The sequence below is a fragment of the Protopterus annectens genome, chromosome 6.part0, assembly GCF_019279795.1.
Source record: "Protopterus annectens isolate FY-2018-M chromosome 6.part0, PAN1.0, whole genome shotgun sequence".
Classification (NCBI taxonomy): domain Eukaryota; kingdom Metazoa; phylum Chordata; order Ceratodontiformes; family Protopteridae; genus Protopterus; species Protopterus annectens.
Genome location: NC_056737.1, coordinates 699,665,155 through 699,686,538, shown reverse-complemented (window position 1 = coordinate 699,686,538; position 21,384 = coordinate 699,665,155). Strand labels below are relative to the sequence as shown.

At 41.8% G+C, this 21,384-nt stretch overlaps 1 protein-coding gene across 1 annotated transcript in view; it reads right to left on the bottom strand.

Moving 5' to 3' along the window:
- LOC122803879 (coiled-coil domain-containing protein 170-like) overlaps positions 1 to 21,384 on the bottom strand; it is a 1,585,583-nt gene that overhangs the window by 405,120 nt on the left and 1,159,079 nt on the right. The window contains exon 10 of the mRNA XM_044073560.1: positions 18,615 to 18,788. Coding sequence (XP_043929495.1) covers positions 18,615 to 18,788 — 174 coding nt within the window. The remainder of the gene's footprint in view (positions 1 to 18,614; positions 18,789 to 21,384) is intronic.

The window sequence follows — 21,384 nt, the reverse complement described above, 5'->3', positions numbered from 1 at the left end:
TACTGAGCTCCCCTAACTTGAAAATAAATGTATCTGTCTATCTGTTACCAATGTGGCCATTTCAGATTACCAGAACCTGAACATTTAGCAGTGCTAGTGTGATAAGACATTTCCAAAACACTACACACAATAAAGGAAATATACCAAAAAAATACTTTTGTTGGCAATATGTTATTTTTCTTACAAAAGTGCCAACCCCCGTTCATAAAAAAATGGTAGTTATATACATACCACAAAGCTGAATTTTCATTATCCCAAGTCTGTCCACTTTCAACTGCGGGATACTCACCATTAAGCAGATCTGACCTGGCAACTGTAGCTGCTTTAAAACATTCAGCATCATTCCCTGCTCTCATGATGAACCTGTCTCCCCTTATTTCTCAGATTGGGTTTTCTGCCTAAAGGAACTAAAAAGACCCATGTAAAGGATGTGTAACTTGGAGAACAAGTTTCAGAAAAGGTCTACAAGGTTTGTCTGGTAAGACAAAATTTCATGAGAATTTGGAGGGAGGTGAAGAGCAGGTAGTCAAAGTGGGCAGGCTATGAATAATAAAGATGCACTGTTATATTAAGTACATAACTTTTGCATCTTGTATTATCCCATTTGTCCACGTTAACCTGTGGGAAGACTCCTCAGCAATACAACTCCTGGGTATAATCAAGACATAATACCATTAAGGATAGCAAATCCAAAGAGGATCTCAACCTGTACATCACATCCAGCTTATAATGTCTCACAAAGGTGTGTAGTGTAGCCCACATCACAGCAGCATAAATATCATCCGCTAAATTTTTGAAGAATGCAGATGAAGCTGCAATGGATCTAGTTGAATCTTCCTTGTGTTTTTGATGTCAAAGGCTTTTTGCTTGATTGGTAAATAAAAGTAATGCAATTGGAGAGCCATCTGGCCAAGGTCACTTTGGATACCTTCTCACCTAATTTGAAAATTGAATAGGAGATGAAAAGTTGGGCATTTTACTTGATATTTTGATATGCAAGTAAAATAGAACTGCCTGTGAACATCAAGTGAATACAAAGTACAGTTAAAACAAACTTACCATAACAGCAGATATTCACATAGATCACTGCTGCAGTAGCTTTAGCCATATGGGTTATACCCCACTTAGGATATAACAGTTGGTAGGCTTTCAAAGCTTAACAATGCCTTCTATGTGCCCAGATGGTTGACAACTCATTCAGAGCCAAACAAAATCAGCAGTTTGTGCACCAAGTCCTTCAGTGTTTTCATGCCACCTGAAAGAGGGAGGTTACAGCCCTGAAAGACATCAATGCTTGGTAAATAAAAATCAATAGCCTCACCCTGGCAACAAAAATAATATAAAAGCTAAGGACATGGAGGAAGGGATTAGCTACTGCAGGATTAATCTATTCAGCACTCCATGTGGCACTGTGGTGGTGTTTATAATAACTTATAGAATTTAGAGGACCACAGATGATTGAGAGAGTTGCATGCACTTATAACTGTCAATAAACTATCGCCCCATAAGTCTCACTAGCTTGGTCTGCAAAGCTATGGAAAGGATCATCATGGACCTTATAAATAAAGATATTGGGGACCTACAGACACTGGATCCTACCCAGTTCGGCTTTGTTAAGGGCAGATCCTGCCTCTTAAACCTGGTCAATTTCTTTGAAACAGTCACCAAGGCCATTGACAAGGGGAAGGTGGTCCACACAGCCTACCTGGACCTCGCAAAAGCCTTCGATACAATACCCCACTCGGGCATTATAGATAAGCTCACCAGCTTAAATATAAACCCCTATGTCACTAGATGGGTTGCAAACTGGCTCAAGGACAGAACCCACATGGTTAGAATAGCTGGAGCCATGTCAGACTCCAAACCAGTTACAAGTGGCATCCCACAAGGCTCAGTCTTGGGACCTCTCTTGTTCGGTATATATTTCTCGGAGGTACAGGCCAACATGGAAGGACTGCGGCTGACCAAGTTCGCAGATGACTGCAAACTGGGCACCATAATAGACTCTCCAGCTGACACAAGCATCCTCCAAAAGGGCCTCATAGAAACAGACAACTGGTGCCAGAGCCATGGCCTCAAGCTAAATGCCAAAAAGTGTATAGTCATCCCCTTGGCAAATCAAAGTGCCCACAAATTACCACATAGGTGGTAATCCATTAAGTACAGAAGAAGTAATTAGGGACCTGGGGACCCAAGTTGATAGCAATCTCTCATTTGACAACCATGTGGCCAAAGTGGTTAGAAAAACATTTTATATAGCCCACCTAATCATGGAGGGATTCACATCTAGATCAGGGGAGGTCATTGTGCCTCTTTACTCATCCCTCATCAGGCCCATAATTGAGTACAATGCCCCTTTTGGGATGTACCTTACCAGACACCTGCAACAACTGGAAAGACCCCAAAAGTACCTCACCAAGAGGATCAAGGGGCTCAAACAGATGCCGTATGCTGCCCGGTTAAAGAAACTCCAGCTCTACTCAGTGGCATACCGCCTGCTCAGAGGCGATCTGTGCCTGACTTATAAAGTCATGTCCAACCCGGAATTAATGGACATGCTGCACCTCAGAAAATCCAAATCCCATCGAGCTACGCTCGAGGGACTTAAACCTCAGCACTGAAATAAATAGGACATGCTGGAGGGACAGATTCATAACCCAGAGGCTCCCTTCACTCTGGAATAAAATCCCATTCCAGGTTAGGCAGAGTCCCTCATTGACTCTCTTCAAGAGGAATCTTGATGAGTGGATGGGAGATCGTAGGTTTACCCCGGGTATCACTTCTGTGTCACTGTTAGACAGAAGCGCAGTATACTAACCTCGAAAAAGGGCATAGCAAAATTAATTTAAAATGGGTGGCGAAAGCCATACACACTCTGGCTAGGCTTATAAATGCCCTAGGGCAGATAGCCTAGTATGAACCTATGAACATCTTTTTTAAGTTTGTGTGTTCTGGTCTGTCATTTTTATTCCAAAGACCCTACTCTTTTAGCCCAAAGACACAGCTTCCTAAGCAAAGTCTGAAGCATCTGTTGTTACAGACTGTTTTCCAGTGGGAGGTGAGAGTGGGAGACTTGGATTCAGATACAACTTGTCTCTCCACCAAAGCAGTTCTCTTTTTACAAATCCCCAAATAGGAAGGTAAAATGTCGGGGGGGGGGGGTGAAAATGGGATGATACAGATTTTATGCACCATTGAATCTTCCTCATGTTGAGTCTGTGCAGAAGAACCATGAGAATCATGGATGTCATGAATCTCAATATCCTGAGAAATTCCCATGCTGAAGTCCTGAACTGAGTGGAAAACCACAGGAATAGAGCTAGACATAGATCTACTTTTTCATGTGGGAGAAAAGCTCTTTGAACTGAAGTATCTAGGGGACATCCCAGGACTATAACCCTGTAGGTAGAGTAAGACAAGACTTCTGAACATTCTCCTAGAAGCCCAGACTACAACAAAGATATCTTACCAAAGAGAGAAAGAGATTCCTGTCACTTTAAAAAAGACTCTGCTCCATTCTTTGGTAGCAGAAACATTATTGAATAAAACCCTTTCCCTGTTAGGGAAAGAGAAAAGGGTTCTATTAACCCATGAGCCAGCAGGTACTAAAAGATGGGAGGGAAAAAAAGAAGTTTGATCTGATAGATGAGGTGGAATCCCCTAAAAAGGAGGTAGGGATTCCCACTGCCATCAGTACTTCTGATGGATCACTTTCAGAACCCATTTGAATTAGGTTATCTGTTGCCAATACAGAGAACTGAAGATCCAAAATTTAGGGAAGACTTAAAGGATTATCAGGGCAGGAAGGTGAGATTAATATCTATAGATACTCATTCAGACTTATTGGAGGACTATGCTTGTTTCTGCCCCCCCCCCCCTTTTTTGGAACCACCTTGCAATTGTTTCTGGAATGTCTGCTTGCCAGAAGTTTTCCCAGACAGCTTATTGTGCTTTGTATAAAATGATCCCAAGTTAGGGATTAAGCCTCTTACAAACTTGGAGAAGGAAGGCTGAAAAACAGGCATCTCTTCAATCAAGTTTTCTCTCGTTGCATATTTTCAGGACCTCAGCAGCAGATGGTCCAAAACCAACATCCCTGCCCAAAGGGGAATTCAAAAAAATTCAGCTTTAACACCCTCAGGTAAATTTTGAGAACATAATAATTAAAACTTTCTCATAACAGTTCCAGTAGTAACTGCTCTGGATGAGGTATTGACTGAGCTATAAGAACACTTCAAATAATGTTTGGTCACTTGAAACACAGAAGCAACATGTGTGTTTCGAGAATATTTTTCCTGGCAAGAGGGAAAAGTGGCTATAATGTTTCTCATTTTCTCAAATGAAGCAAGCAAAACCTTTCACATGAGTTTGATAATTAAGAATTCTAAAAATAAGTGTAGCAGAGGAATACCCTTTTTCCCAAACTATCAAAGGCTTTCCCATCCTTATCAGAGGATGAGAAATTAGCATTTACCAAATGTTCAGCTGCATCAGTATTTACCACTGAAACCATTGCAAGATCAGATCTGGGATTAGAGAACAACAATTTGTAAGAATGACGAAATGTATACAATCTATCTGCCTTTTTAGGGGCTGCAAGCTGGCTGTCATCTCCAAGGCTGGATGAACAAGAGGAACAGCAGTAGGCTACGGAAATTCCGGTTGTAATACATCATAGTATTTTTTTAAACAAACTGGTATGTCATTTTATTCTCACTGAAAAAAACTTGTTCATCCTGGATATGGTTTCAGAAAAAGAAAATTCTTTCAAGGGAAATTGGGAGAAATAGTCTCTTCAGCATCAGAATCAGTTGCCTGAGGAGAAATAATAAAATTTGTTCCCTCAAAATCTAACCCCTGTTCATCATGCTGACAATCTTCACAAACAGAATAAATCCTTTTTCTCTTAGCAGTAGTACCAGGATGAGAATGGATATGAGCCCGAACAAAGCCCTGAACTAATTTCAATACATCTTCCCTGTATAAAGTAAAGCGACAGGAGCCTATAAATGTTTAAATTTCTGCTTCTTCTTAACTGGAATATCCACAGAGGCAGACAGACATGTCAGGGCCATCACCTGGGGGAAAAGGCATCTTAGTATGAGTAGGAGGAGGCTGACAAGTGTGGTTTTCCCACGCCTTCTAAGGGCATTCCAACAGCCATACAGAATGTCCCCTGGTTCATGGTAGCATAAGGGACTATATCAGATGAACTCAAAGAAGATGACTGGTCTTTGGAACCAGAAATGGCCACTGCATGAGTATTCCATCTACAGCTGAAGCAAAGTAGCAACCCGCTGAAGTGGCAAAAGCTGTCTGGAAAATTTCTTTTTTTTCTGACCTAAGGAAGGAAGAAATGATGAACAGGCACCATGGTAAAGCCGAGAAAGAAACCTAAAACCTGGGTAATGATGTCTGGCAGTTAGAGCAGAAGACTAAAGCTCTGATCTGTTAATGAGCTGAGTTCTGTGCCAGTGGTATTGGGTCTGAACCTCTCTACCTTCATTTGCTTACTATATGACCTTAAGAAAGTCACTTAACCAGACAGTGCCTTAGGACTATTGTAAATCTGGGCTACACTCCTTAATGGTCTCCTGGAATGCATGCCTAGTAACTAACTGTGATTACAGCAGAAGTTGGTAAATAGTAGGTATTAAATAAGAAGGCTTTTCAGCAGAAAAACACCATGACAAGCAAAACGCATGCTTGCTTTAGCCCCTAAAAACAATTTATAAAACTCTTATCAGTAATAAATAAAGTTCATAAAAACAAAAGTTTACTCTAAAAGAAATAAAAAAACACACATTTTGAACTAATAGAAATGTCATGTGACATTCAAAAAACAGATAATGCTTAGCAATAAAAACCCAAACAGTTCTTGTCAGAAAACTACTGATACAGTCATATCATTTTTGGAAGGATTTTTCACTGATAAGAACTTATCTGCTCAGAAATGGAGAAATTATAGCCGACCAGTGACCTTTGAAAGCCTGCAGGTGGAGCACTCTTTGGAGGTAGGAAAACAGTGAAGGGTTAGGTGCCCAGACCACCAGTTTTCTTCAGCTCTGCTTGAGCTGTAAATATTCTGGGGGCATGGAAGGTGCCATTAAGCTTTGGAAGCTGGCCAAATGTTCTATCCTAGCCAGGCTATAACCCATATAGCTAGGCTACTGGAGCAATGATATAGCGATGAACATCAAATATTTCGCTTTCTTGGAATACTGGGTAAGAAAGACTGGGAGATCAATAGTCTGGTTTAAAGAGGACTCTGCTGCAGCCTTAGGCATAAAGGAGGGGTTCAGTCCTTAGAAAGACCCTATCTTTGTTGAAAATTAAATAAGGTGGTTTACTGGGCAGTGTTTGCAGTTCTGAAATCCATCTCACTGACAGAATGACTACTAGAAGTAAGGTTTTATAGGAAGGGTACCTCAAATCTTTGAAGAAGCATGCTCAAATGAAGAATGAGTCAACACTATCAGAATGAAATTAAGATCCCAGTGGTCTTTATTAGGGTGTCTCAAAAGGAAAGTACCTTTAATCAACATCTTGCATAACTTCTGTGAATTGGGAGTTTGAGAATTGAAACCCTGATAGAAATTGGAAATGGTAGCCAATTGAACAAGGATTTGAATCAAAAAGGGTTGCTAAGAACTGAAAAAAATGGGGAATTGGAGCAAAAAAAGGTATGTAATCCATGTTGAATTGCCCAAGTGAAACTCTCTTCCATTTAATACTATACAGCTTATAAGCTGTTTTTTATTGTGGAGATGAAAGCATCTAAACCATCCCAGGAGGTTATGACAGGTCCCAGACAGTTAGTGGAAGTGGATAAACCATTTGGTTAGTCTGAGGGAGAGAATACTTGAGAGGGGTTCACTGGATGAGTGAGACAGACAATCCAGTATTGGATCTAGAATCCACTGCTGCTCTTTGAGGTGAAGCCGTAGTATGAGAAGTCAAACCTGCCTGGCTCAAAGTAGGGATATAAGGAGAACTGTTGCTTTGTACAGAGATACTTTCTTCAAAAATGTTTTCATTAGTCATAATGATGAAAAGATATAAAGAAGTTTGAGAGGCCACTGATAGGTAGAAGTGTCCCTGGTATCTGCCCCTGTGGAGGGATCAGGGCAAAGTACCCACTGAGCCTTCAGTTGGTTAGAGATGCAAAAATATCCCAGAAAGGCTCGAACCTGAGATGAAAAATGATTCATGCTACGGATGGATTGGGGGACCACTCATGAGGTAAAAGAATATACCTGCTGAGCCTGCCCTTTAGATAGTTGGTCCCTTTCAGAATGTGTGTTGCTACCAGAAATCACCATGAGGACTTTGCCCACTGGCTTTCCGTCATGGACTCCCATCACAAGGAAAAAGACATCATTGCCTGTTGATGTACTATACCACTGATATATTGTCTATATGGATAGAAATAACATCCTGAGAAAGGAAATTCTGAAGGCCCAGCAATGTTAGGTGGACTGCCCTCACATCCGGAATATTGATGTGAAGACTGGCCTCCTGCTGGATCCATGTACCTTGGACAGTTCTCCTCTTGAAATGTCCCCAACCCAGGCAAGAGGCATCTATATTCACTATGGACATTGGAAGGGGAAGAAGAAATTGTCTTCCAGTTGGAACAGTGGAAGACTGAATCCACCCTGGTTAATTCTATTTGCAGACAGAGGGCAGTCAAACAGGTTTGTTCATTGTGTTTAATAACTGGAACCACTGCGCACTGTACGTCTTCTGCAGGACTCTCACACAGAATATCAAGTGAAGTACCATTTGGATTATGGCTGCCATTAACACAAACATTTTCAGTATTCGAAATGCAGAAGGAGTGAATATGAGCAGAAGTTTGGAAGTTATAGTTCTTAAGAGTTAGACATCTTTCCTTTGTGAATTTGACAGTCATTAGTTTGACATTCGAATGTCATCCTACAAATATCAGAGTCTGTGGTGGCTCCAGATGCAATTTCACCATGTTGACTGAAATGCCTCAGGACAGACACAAGCAAAGAAAATGATCTCTGGTTGATATGACAAACTTTCTTTTTGTGGTGGCTAGGTGAAAATTTCAAGATATGCGAATATGCAAATTTCTGTCAACCTCAGGTGGGGTGCAATGACTGACATGCACTTGGTGAACAGCCCAGAGGTTGTGGTGAGACCAAATGATAGTGCTTAAAATTGGCAGCGGTTGACTGCCAGCCTGAAATGGAGAAACCTTCTGTTCCCTTTGATAATTTCTATGTGAAATTAAGTGTCGTGAAGGTTTACTGACCACATTCAAACCAGTTTTCCATGTGAAACCTTTGCACCATTACCATCTAGAACTTTGCCTTTTTCACATAATTGTTTAGGCCGCTTAAGTTCAGGATTGGCCTGCAGTCTTTTGAATTTTTTCTGCTCTGAAAATAATCTAAAGTAGACTCTGGACCTTTTCCAGTCTGATGAATCTCTTGTGTTACTCTTTTCTGAAGCGTTTGAGTTTTGCTGCTGCCGTTTTTTGTCAGGGTGAAACATTTGGAAGAGACAGGAATGAGGATTTGGGGTATCCTGAGAAAGGAGTTAAGCAGCCTTTGGATGTTATGCTCCTCAAAAGTTGTCCTGTGAGATGGCCATCCATGAAATATAGGGTATATTTTAGTGCATTTATTAAAACTGCATTTGCCTTAATGTTGCTACAATTCAAGTGGACTAGGTTGCACTGCATCTGAATTGTTTTAGTGTGTTTTAGCTGCTTTTGTGCATATATAGACTTTTCCGTATATGTAGATTAGCTACTTATTCTACTGTATTACTGCCTCTTAAATCATTTTTCAGTTGTGCACTTGCCTTGCTTCATTTAAAAAGTATTAAATTGCTAATTTTGTAGAGTTTTAATTGCATTTATTGTTTAGGGCTACACACTCGTGTGTTAGCCTTTTCTGTGTTTATTTACTGTATTATTGCATTGTTTAGCCTGTTTTAACCAAAAACAAAAAACAAAAAAAATACTATCTTGTTTGCTCATTTCCTGCCTTTCCTAGCTAGTATAGTCAAGATCCCAGGCTTTAATGGTTTCAGGACTTTGTTTTCTGTGTTCAGAGCAATCCAGACCTTGCTGTGGTAGAGGGAAGTCTTACTGCTTACCAGTGGGAGTGGTGAGCATTGTACTGCCTATCTAACACTAGAGGAGTGGTTTCCAGCTCTGAAATTGTAATTTTATTAGCCATTTTGAGCTGATTTCTATCCCTTTTAACTTTCTGGCTTAAAAAAGTGTGTGTTTGCGCATTTTTCACATCGTGCAGCACTGCGCGGCTACAGTTAAATTATTCCAGGTGCCAGAAAGTATGATTTTAAAATTTTCCCTTAGAACTAGCTGGTTTCTCTGTAGTAGCACTAAAATCTGAACCCCTGTGACTAGCACTTGTTCTAGAACCTGCTGGAAAGCACTACAAAGGCTTAAACTGATACAAGCACTCAACTCTACTTGTTAATAAGAAGAAATTAATCATAGGCACTAAACAGACTATAATTGCAAAGTACCTTGCAAAGGTAAGGGAAAACAGCTCTTGTACTTTACAAAAAAAGCACCTAAACAGGCATGTCCAAGGGTCAGCTTCCGGTGATTTTTCCTATCCACTGGTGAATCTGGGCATACTGGGGAAATGCAGCAACTGCCGCATGTACACAGACAACCCTCTCCTCCTACCACCCAACACTACAACCTGAGAGAGATGCACTTACATAGCCAAATTGGAAGCAAAGCTCTCTCCAGCCAAGATTGTGCTAGACAGTCAAGAGGAGAAGGTTAACACCTGCACTACACCTCAAGCAATGCATAGCCCTTCAAAACCCATACCATCAACACCCACACATAGCAACACTAAACCCACGTATGCAGAGGCCCTTAACATTAACCTGCCCAAGCAACAAGGATCTCTGAAGATGAAACACAAACAAACACCAGTCACAACCAAAGTGACATATAGCTCACAACATCAGTGTGCCATCTAACAACAGCCCCTAAGACAAGACAACGTACTCAACACTTTAGTCATATGTGATTCTATAGTCAGGCACACTGATGTCCCACTCACCAGGCTGAACAAGGAGAAAATTACAGTCAGCTGCCTGTCAGGTGCCAGGATCCACCACATAACGCATGCACTCAAGTCACTCCACAACAAGTACAAATATGACTCTGTCATTGTCCATATTGGAGTGAATAACTTGAGAAGTACCTCCCTGGACTACATGAAAAGAGACATGGAAGAGCTCTTGGATCATGTGGCCCAGGCAGGTATGACCCTAGCCCTGAGTAGCATCCTGCCTTCGCCCAGAATGATACCACAGTATAAGGACAAAATGATTGACTTCAACAAATGGCTAAGCTTCTGGTGTCATTCAAAGGGGATCCAGTATCTGTCTGCCTGGGACAACATGATTGACATGATTGACAAACTACGATGCTTTGCCAGAGATAGTCTGCACCTGTCACCCCTGGGATTCAGGTAACTGGCTAAAGCTCTTGCCACCCCTATAGTGCCTTTTTTAGGCAAGGTTCAAAGAACAAATCCACGAACATAACAGATACAAGCATGCAAAATCTGAAGGTAATGCTACTCAATGCTAGAAGTCTAAACCTCAAAATGCACTCTCTCAAGACACTCCTAAAAAATGGAGAACATCAATATTTGTGCAGTAACTGAGACCTGGTTCAAGGCTCCAGACAGCACCCCTGCAATACCAGGCTACAACTCTTACCACACTTTTCAGCAACCAAACCAAGACCGAAACACTAAAGGTGGAGGAGTATCCATATTCACCAAGGATATTCACACCTCCAGGCTAGTTGCCCAACACAATGCATCTGAAATTCTCCAGGTGCAACTAACACTAGGTAAGACTGCAATCCAAATTGTAGCTTGCTACAGTTCCCCCACCATGCCCCAAGATTTTCACTACACCTTTCTAAACATACTGGAAAATATTAAGATACAACCAAACACCCTAATACTGGGTGATTTCAACTACCCTGCCATTAACTGGGAAAACTACTCGGGTACCAACACCTTTTCCCAACGGTTCTTGGAATTCATAAATTCCAACACCCTGGATCAACTAATCCATTGTCCCACCAAGGGCTCCAATATCCTAGACCTGGTCATTACCAACATGGGAGATAGATGCTCCACACCAGTGGTCACCCCCTCATTGGTCAGGTCTGACCATAAGCAAATCACCCTTGATGTCCATATCCCACCCCCACCCCCCAGTAAGGAAACCTCTGTAAAAAACTTCTCCAAAGACAACTTCATGCTACTGAGGTCAGAACTGACAAATTCATAACACCCATGCAGACGGGAGCTGAAAGTTCGACTACTGAATCCTACACTAAGGCACTGTACGAGCACATCCACTCGTGCATGAATCGTGCCATCCCAAATAGAGCCAAGACACTCTCCTCCAAAAAAAGGAAGCCACTCTGGTGGTCCCCTGCCATAAACAAACTATACAACAGAAGGAAGAAACTATTGCAGAAAAGAGGAAAATCCCAGGATGCAAAAATCTGCCTTACCAGCCTCAGTAAGAAACTGAGATCCCGCATAAAATCTTCCAAAGCTAGTTACGAAAATAAAATTGCCAAAGATTCCAAAGACAACCACAAGGCATTCTATAGTTATGTCAAGAATCCAAATGGCAGTGCTCAGATCTGCTCTGAGCTATAACAGAATGACATTAAATATACTGATCCCAAGGATATTTCCAATATCCTGGCAGATCGATTTAGTGTCAACTTCACCCCCCTCTCACCCCGTAAAGGGCCCATCTCAATGCCAAAAGATTGCCAAATTCCAGTAATCACGGCCACACAGGTCGAAACTGCACTCTCCAAAGCTAAGAGTACAGCATCCATGGGACCAGATGACATCCCGGGCTGTGTACTACATGAACTACAAAATGAACTGGCACCTCACCTAAGTGTCATGTTTAACCATAGCCTCACCTCAGGCTTCATGCCCAATGAGTGGCGCACAGCTACAGTTATCTCACTTTACAAGGGGGGATCCACCTTGGATCCCGGGAACTACCGTCCCATCAGTCTGATGAGCCTGATCTGCAAGGACATGGAACACATTATCATGGAACTTATAAACAAAGACATTGGCAACCTTCAAACACTGGACCCCACCCAGTTTGGGTTCGTGAAGGGCCAATCTTGTCTCCTGAACCTGATTGACTTAGTTGAATCAGTCTCCAGAGCTGTGGATGAGGGTAAGGTGGTCCACACAGCCTATCTGGACCTCACCAAGGCTTTTGCCACCATCCCCCACTCTGGAATCATAGATAAACTTACTAAGCTGGGCATAAATCCCTATGTCACTCGATGGGTTGCCAACTGGTTTACTAACAGAACCCAGACTGTAAAAGTAGCCGACTCCAAATCCAGCTGCAGACAAGTGACAAGTGGAGTACCTCAGGGTTCAGTCCTGGGACCGCTCTTGTTTGGCATCTACTTCTCTGAAGTACAGGCCAACACTAAGGGACTCTGGCTAACAAAGTTTGCAGATGACTGCAAACTGGGAGCCATTATTGAATCTCCAAATGATGTGGATATTCTACAAAAGGGCCTTACAGAAACAGATGCTTGGTGCCAGAGCCATTGGCTCAAGCTTAATGCCAAGAAATGTATAGTTATCCCTTTGGGAAGCACCATGTACCCATGAATTACCACATAGGTGTCAGTACCCTAAACACCAGAAGCGTGATGAGAGATTTAAGGACACAGGTGGACAGTGGTCTCACCTTCGATAAACCACATCGCACCAACAGTCAGGAAATCCTTCTATTTGGCACATCTCATCACTAAGGGCTTAGTACTCATCCCTCATTAGACCCATTATAGAGTACAATGCCCCGTTTGGTATGTACCTCACAAGACATCTTCAACAGCTGGAAAGGCCATAGAAATACCTCACTAGAAGAATCACAGGCCTAAAGCAGATGCCATATGCTGACTGTCTAAAAAAACTCCATTTATACACAGTGGCATATCATCTAGTCAGAGGTGATCTCTGCTTAACATACAAGGCCATGTCAAACCCTGAGCTGTTGGACATGCTCCACTTAAAGAAATCCCAATCCCTAAGAGCCACATGCTCCAGGGATCTAAACCTTGTCATCACAATGAACAAAACATGCTGGAGGGATAGGTTCCAGACCCAGAGACTCCCCATACTCTGGAATAGACTGTCCATACATGTCAAGCAGAGCACCTCCTTGGCCCTCTTCAAAAGGAACCTTGATGATTCAATGGGAGATAGGAAATTCATCCCAGGGATCACGTCAGTCACCCTGCTAGACAGGGGTCCAGGGAAGTAATACTGTGGGAAGAAATATCCAGGGAATTGTTATGGCTAGGCTTGTATAGGCCCTACGGACAATAGTCTAGTACCATCCTATGAACCTATGAAACTATGAATCCAGATGAAGAGGTAGTCAACCGTAAATGCCCCAAGAGGGGAGCTGCAGGAAAAATCTTCAGGGATGTTGAGGCTGCTCTCTTGAGAAAGAACTTTGCATCTCTGTTCTGCAGACTCCTTCTGCCCCCTCTCACCCCGTAAAGGGCCCATCTCAATGCCAAAAGATTGCCAAATTCCAGTAATCACGGCCACACAGGTAGAAACTGCACTCTCCAAAGCTAAGAGTACAGCATCCATGGGACCAGATGACATCCCGGGCTGTGTACTACATGAACTACAAAATGAACTGGCACCTCACCTAAGTGTCATGTTTAACCATAGCCTCACCTCAGGCCTCATGCCCAATGAGTGGCACACAGCTACAGTTATCCCACTTTACAAGGGGGGATCCACCTTGGATCCCGGGAACTACCGTCCCATCAGTCTGATGAGCCTGATCTGCATGGACATGGAACACATTATCATGGAACTTATAAATAAAGACATTGGCAACCTTCAAACACTGGACCCCACCCAGTTTGGGTTCGTGAAGGGCCGATCTTGTCTCCTGAACCTGATTGACTAAGTAAAATCAGTCTCCAGAGCTGTGGATGAGGGTAAGGTGATCCACACAGCCTATCTGGACCTCACCAAGGCTTTCACCACCATCCCCCACTCTGGAATCATAGATAAACTTACTAAGCTGGGCATAAATCTCTATGTCACTCGATGGGTTGCCAACTGGCTTACTAACAGAGCCCAGACTGTAAAAGTAGCCGACTCCAAATCCAGCTGCAGACAAGTGACAAGTGGAGTACCTCAGGGTTCAGTCCTGGGACCGCTCTTGTTTGGCATCTACTTCTCTGAAGTACAGGCCAACACTAAGGGACTCTGGCTAACAAAGTTTGCAGATGACTGCAAACTGGGAGCCATTATTGAATCTCCAAATGATGTGGATATTCTACAAAAGGACCTTACAGAAACAGATGCTTGGTGCCAGAGCCATTGGCTTAAGCTTAATGCCAAGAAATGCATAGTTATCCCTTTGGGAAGTACCATGTACCCATGAATTACCACATAGGTGTCAGTACCCTAAACACCAGAAGTGTGATGAGAGATTTATGGACACAGGTGGACAGTGGTCTCACCTTCGATAAACCACATCACACCAACAGTCAGGAAATCCTTCTATTTGGCACATCTCATCACTAAGGGCTTAGTACTCATCCCTCATTAGACCCATTATAGAGCACAACGCCCCGTTTGGTATGTACCTCACAAGACATCTTCAACAGCTGGAAAGGCCATAGAAATACCTCACTAGAAGAATCACAGGCCTAAAGCAGATGCCATATGCTGACTGTCTAAAAAAACTCCAGTTATACACAGTGGCATATCATCTAGTCAGAGGTGATCTCTGCTTAACATACAAGGCCATGTCAAACCCTGAGCTGTTGGACATGCTCCACTTAAAGAAATCCCAATCCCTAAGAGCCACATGCTCCAGGGATCTAAACCTTGTCATCACAATGAACAAAACATGCTGGAGGGATAGGTTCCAGACCCAGAGACTCCCCATACTCTGGAATAGACTGTCCATACATGTCAAGCAAAGCACCTCCTTGGCCCTCTTCAAAAGGAACCTTGAAGATTGGATGGGAGATAGGAAATTCATCCCAGGGATCACGTCAGTCACCCTGCTAGACAGGGGTCCAGGGAAGTAATACTGTGGGAAGAAATATCCAGGGAAATGTTATGGCTAGGCTTGTATAGGCCCTACGGACAATAGTCTAGTACCAACCTATGAACCTATGAAACTATGAATCCAGATGAAGAGGTAGTCAACCGTAAATGCCCCAAGAGGGGAGCTGCAGGAAAAATCTTCAGGGATGTTGAGGCTGCTCTCTTGAGAAAGAACCTTGCATCTCTGTTCTGCAGACTCCTTCTGCCCCTAGGGAGGCATTCTTTAAATGGGTCTCCTCCACCATGATTGCCCATTTCAGAAACAGAATCAAACAGAAAACATTGAACTTTTCTAAACGAAAGTGTTGTGGAACCCTTCCGGTTCCTAGTAAAAGACTGTTGATGAGCCTCAAAGCCTACTGCAATGGCAGAAAACATTTTCCTTTCCAGTTCATATTTTAGTAACTTAAATTTAACTTTGGATCAGAACAAAGTGGATTGCTATAAGGTGCATTAACAAAAGATGCTTTAAAGTTGTCCATGAATTCACATAAGCAGATTGAGGTATGGCATCTCATAGCTATATCTCTGCCACTGTTCTAACTACTCCTGTGGAAACCTTACACAAAGGTCTAACCAAGGGATGTGTCATCATCAACACAACAGCCACATGTGACTCAGTTTGCTTACTATCATCAGATGCAGCAGGTTTCCTCAAGGAGTCCAGTGTCTGTTCTGTTATGTCTCTTCAGAACATAGTCGTGTGTGTCAGATAGATTATTGCTTGGCGTGCAAAAAGTCCCAAAGGCATAAACCTGCTTCCTCATATAGTCCATTATCCTGAACTCTTTGTTAGGAGGATTAACTGCTGATCTCTCTTCAGGGACTTCTTCTTAGTGGCCACTACCACAATAATAGAATCTGCCAGAAGACCTTTCTTCCAATATGGTCTGTCCTTATACAGCCAGAGGATATTGTCAGGTTTCCTAGGGATGAACTCTGCTATGCCAGGTTTCCGCCACACACTCTGCCAACAAATCCATCATGTTGTTGGCAGGAGACACAACCCAAGAGGTAGAAGGGTGGATCTAAACACTTCAAACAGAACTTCTTCATTAGGAGAATGGGGCAATTGGCCATGCATCAATTCTTATATTTCCCCAAGTCTATTGTCTTCCAGGGGAGACTGTGGAAGTTTTCTCCTCCCATGAAGCTGTACCTGACATCAAAGACTCTGTAGGGGGTTTATTCCAAGGGGACTCGTCTGAAGACCCTGAACACTGAAGGGGCCCCTGCAAGGGAGAGGACATGCGACACTGAGAGTTGCTCTGTCCTTGGGATTAATGTTGAGTGCCCAAGGGCACAAACTGACTACTGTAAGAGGGTGGGGTTGAAGCTGATGGTGCATCTCCTGTCTGTGTTGATGAACAGGCTATAATAATCCCAAAGAAATCAAAAAATGAAAAGTGGAATATCCTTCAGTATAGAATACACCAATCTCAGACCTATCCCAGTCACAAAAGAAGACATGGATGGCCTAGAGCATGGAACCATTGATGTAAGGTGGCCCAGACAGTTCTGACATTGAGACTGGCACCAAAGTTTCAAACACCAAGGAGCATGACATTGAAAAGGATGCTAGACAGATTAGCACCCAAGACTCTAGGGATGTGGAGCTGTGGGGCTGGCACTGAGGAACACCCAACACCAAGGAACTGGAATTGAGTGAGCAGGGGGTTGGGATATTGGCATGGAAGATTCAGTTCTGGCTGTTACTAAAGAGAACCTAGCAGGGTGGATATCAGCTTCAACAGTTCCAGCAATAAAATATGTGCTGGAGAAGGAGCTTCATGCATAGAAGTCATCGGGCAACCCAATCTGTCATGGAAAAAGAGGAGGAAAGGATGATACCCATATGAATTTGGGCTTTGACAAAGGATTTCATCATGTGGTCCAATCAAATTTTAGGGAAGGACTCCAAACAGACCTTGCAGACCTGATGAAAGATGTGGATGAGGAGTAGGACACAAGATATTTTGAAACTCCCACTCCAAAGAACGGATACCAGTGATCTTCCAAGGGGATCAATCAAAAATAATAATAATTTCCAAATGAGATTATTCTGGCAACAGAGAAGTGTATTGCATCAATGCAATCAGGGCTGAAGCCTCTTGCTCTGAATCAACTCTCAATACCCTAGTGGAAAGACAGTATCCTGGTGCCCTGTCAGGGTCTTTTTTTCCTTTTTCTCCTTGCTTCTGTTTTTCTATTTCTTTTCTTCTCTTTTATTCTCCTTATCATCATTCCCAAGTTCCTGTAAGGAAGAAAGGCCAAAGGACCTACAAGTATCACAGGAGGCATCCAAATGCAGGGACCCCGGGCATACCATACACAGCTCAGGGGTATCTTGGAGCAGGATCTTGTAGCTCCATCAGGCACTCTTTGTAAAGCCTGATTACTTGCTCTCCGTAGCACTGTCTGCTGAAAAAATGTAATTGGGGAAACCAGCACTAACTTTTAACAAAAAACAGTCAAACAATCAAATAAATCTGTAAAGAGCCAACAATCTATGACTAGACACACCCACCAAACCAGAGAGAGTAAAAGATAGAAAATTACTGCTTTTTTTTTAAGTTCAATTCACAGAAAAAATAGAATGAAGAGTAATAATATGAGAAAAAGGAAGTCTACAGAGAGCAAATATGAAAGAGAAAAAAACTGGTAAATAAACCTTCACTTAACTGTAATTTTAGAGAATTCATCCAGTTGTTTGAGCAGTAACCTAGTTCAGAGAGATGCAGGGGAGACAGGTGCGTCATGGGAAAAGGGGAGGGGCTCAAACATTTTAGAGCAGCTGAGTCAGGTCTTCCTGATGGTGAATCTCCTATGAGTTGATGTGGATGGATGAGATAATGTAACATTTTTATAGAGGACCTACAATCACCATTCCACAATACATAAGAAATCACCACTGTCAGCATGCCATGATGGAAGGTCACTGTTACAGAAATGTACAGAGAGATCAATACTCAAGGACCCCTTTACATTTGTCCTTTCTCACATACCAGCATCATATGTTCTTCATGAAACCAAATCAAGAATACATACACTAACAAATTTAAATGAAGGATTTGAATACTACTCTTACAAAATAAGTACACGTGGTTATAGTCTCATGAATACTGGTAGAGAGAAATGTGGAACAAATTATAAAAACCTGTTGTTCTTTTTTTAAGTACAAGGAGCAAAGTGAGATGTCAGAGCAGCGTGACTGTGAAAAACTGTTTCATGGAAAATATGAAAGGCAGGAAATGGGAAAATGCTTAGAAAAGCCAAAGTTACTTGATGAAAAGGTATAAATTCACTAAATCAACATTATAGTGTACCTGAAAACTGTTGCCAACAACTTATTGGCACTGTTTCCTTAGTTTTACAAAGATTTTGCTTGCTGTCTTCAAAATAATAGTTACATTAAAGTACCTTTTTTTGCAGATTATAAAGAAGATTTCTATTTTCATTAAGGCTGTCTTTCTCTAATTTTGCCAGTTCTTCTGCTTTGTCCAAAATCTGGTCATAGAGAATATGCATATCATCTTCCATGACAGCTTGATCTATCTTCAGTTTGTCCACTAAAAGCCGTAGAAATTTCATATGCTGTATAAAGAAATTAATATTCAGTTGTTCATTTGTTTACTGCATTTTATTAGTGTTTAATGCACAATATCAATTCTATCTGTAGTTAGCATGATGGAAACATGATAGCTGAACAGCAAGGTAATTCTAATTTGCAGTCGTGTGCTGCAGCATAAAAATGAAAGAAAGCCTTTCAAAAAGCAGCTTCTCAAAGACATTCAAGCAAGTACACATTTCCGTAAATCAGACTAGGAATGATTTTATAATATTACAAAATGTAGACTGGCCCTTGTGACTCCAATAAACTGTTCGAAATGATTTGCTGTTGTAAGCAATACTTCCAAGAAACATGGATTCTCCTGGAAAATAATGAAGTACCCAGGGCTGTTATTCACTAGAATGTCCACTGCTGTCTAACCAACCCTCACTCTCAAGGTTATTTTAGCAGTTATAAACTGACAGTTACCAGAAAAAATATTATCTCTAGAACAGCCGCTAAAATGCTTTATATATAATTCTGTAATGAAATAATTAATCCATCTGCTGAAAAGCTTGCCAGTTTGTGGTACAAAGTAATGTACCTCTATAATTGTTTCTGAAACTTTGTGTGTGTGTGTGTGTGTGTGTGTGTGTGTGTGTGTGTGTGTGTGTGTGTGTGTGTGTGTGTGTGTGTGTGTGTGTGTATATGTGTGTGTGTGTGTGTGTGTGTGTGTGTGTGTGTGTGGGTGCATGCGCACTTCTTGTGTATTTTTAAAATGCAGAAACACAGTTTAGGCCAGACAGTGTAACTCTCTTTCACAGTTTTTATCTTTGTCTCTGAGGTAAATAAATTACTAAAACCTATACCTCCTCTCTGCATCTTTGTTTTATTACATCTATATGCCACACTCTATAGATACAGGTTGCATACTTTTAAATGTTTACACCAAGACAAATTAATTCAAGTCCACTTTATACATCTTCAGTTCTATTGCTGAATCACCAAACAAAGGCCTATTCAGTACTGAGTGAATCAACTATCTAGCCTTCCGGTTTAGAAGCCAAAACTTTCCTTTTGTTGTAACATAATGAAGAACTGTTTTAAAATCAGACAAAAAATTTAATAAATCTTGTAAAAATATTTAAAACCTCTGATAAATTCGGATGCATAACAAAAGACTGGAGACAAAGAGGCTTTGAAAAAGACCAGGGCTAACTTGAACAAAACTGTGAGAGTAGCAAAACAGGCCTATAGTCTACAAATGCAGAGACACCTCTCTGACCAGAAAGATCCCAGGCAGCTGTGGACAGGGATCCAAAACATCACAGACTATAAGCCACCATCCATACCATTTGATAATAACCCAGACTTTTTAAACAAGATAAATATCTACTTTAGCAGATTCATGGAATCAAATAGATAATCACCAGAGAGACATCCCACAAATGAAGATGCCACATCTCTATGCTTCATCCTGGAAGAAGTACGCAAGAACCTACATAGGGTTCATCCAGGCAAAGCAGCTGGTCAGGATATGATCCAAGGGTAGCTACTTAAAAACTGTGCTGATTAGCTGGCACTAGTCTTCACAGACATTTTCAATATATCTCTCATCCAGAAAAAAGTGCACAAATGCTGTAAGACCACCACCATCATCCCTTTGTCCAAGAAATCATCTCCAGTATCATTAAATGATTACCGGCCAATTGCACTTACCTCAGTAGTGATGACGTGTTTTGAAAAAATGGTCACGGATCATATAGCATCCTGCCTGCCTGCTACATTTGATCATTTACAATTTGCATACAGGCCAAATTGTTCTACTGCAGATGCCATAGCTTTAACACTTCATCAAACCTTGGACCACCTTGAAAACAAGGACTGTTATGTACTCATGCTGTTTATAGACTTCAGCTCAGCCTTCAGCATGGTTATTCCACAACAGCTGCTGTCTAAGATGAGTAACCTGGGCATAGAAAACACAATATGTAACTGGATCCTCAACTTCCTAACTAAAAGGCCACAAATAATTTGAGCTAGAAAACATCAGTCAGACAGCATCACCCTTAACACCGGGGTCCCACAAGGTTGTGTACTCAGTCCACTTCTTTTCACAGTTCTAACACATGACTGCACAGCTATGCATCAGTCAAACAGAATCATCAAATGTGCAGAAGACACCACAGTAATTGGCCTTATCAAGGAGGACGGCAAGGGGGCCTACAGGGAAGAAGTGAACCAACTTATTTTTTTGGTGCACTGACAACAATTTAGCATCAAATGTTGGGAAATCCAAGGAAATCATCATCGATTTTAGGAAGAAGAAAAAGCCACATGCTCCTATCATCATCAATGGTGCCACAGTGGAAAGAGTAAATACCATCAAATTCCTAGGAGTGCATATCTTGCAAAACCTAAGTTGAGGCACAAACACTTCCTACCTTATAAAGAGAGCCCAACAATGTCTCTACTTCCTTAGCAGATTTTGTAGAGCTAACTTCCCCCCACAGGTCCTACTCACCTTCTACAGAGTCATGATTGAGAGTGTGCTGACAAACTACATCATTGTCTGCTATGGAAATTGCTCTCAAGCTGATTGGAAGGCACTGAGTAAGGTTGTAAAACAAGCCACAAAAA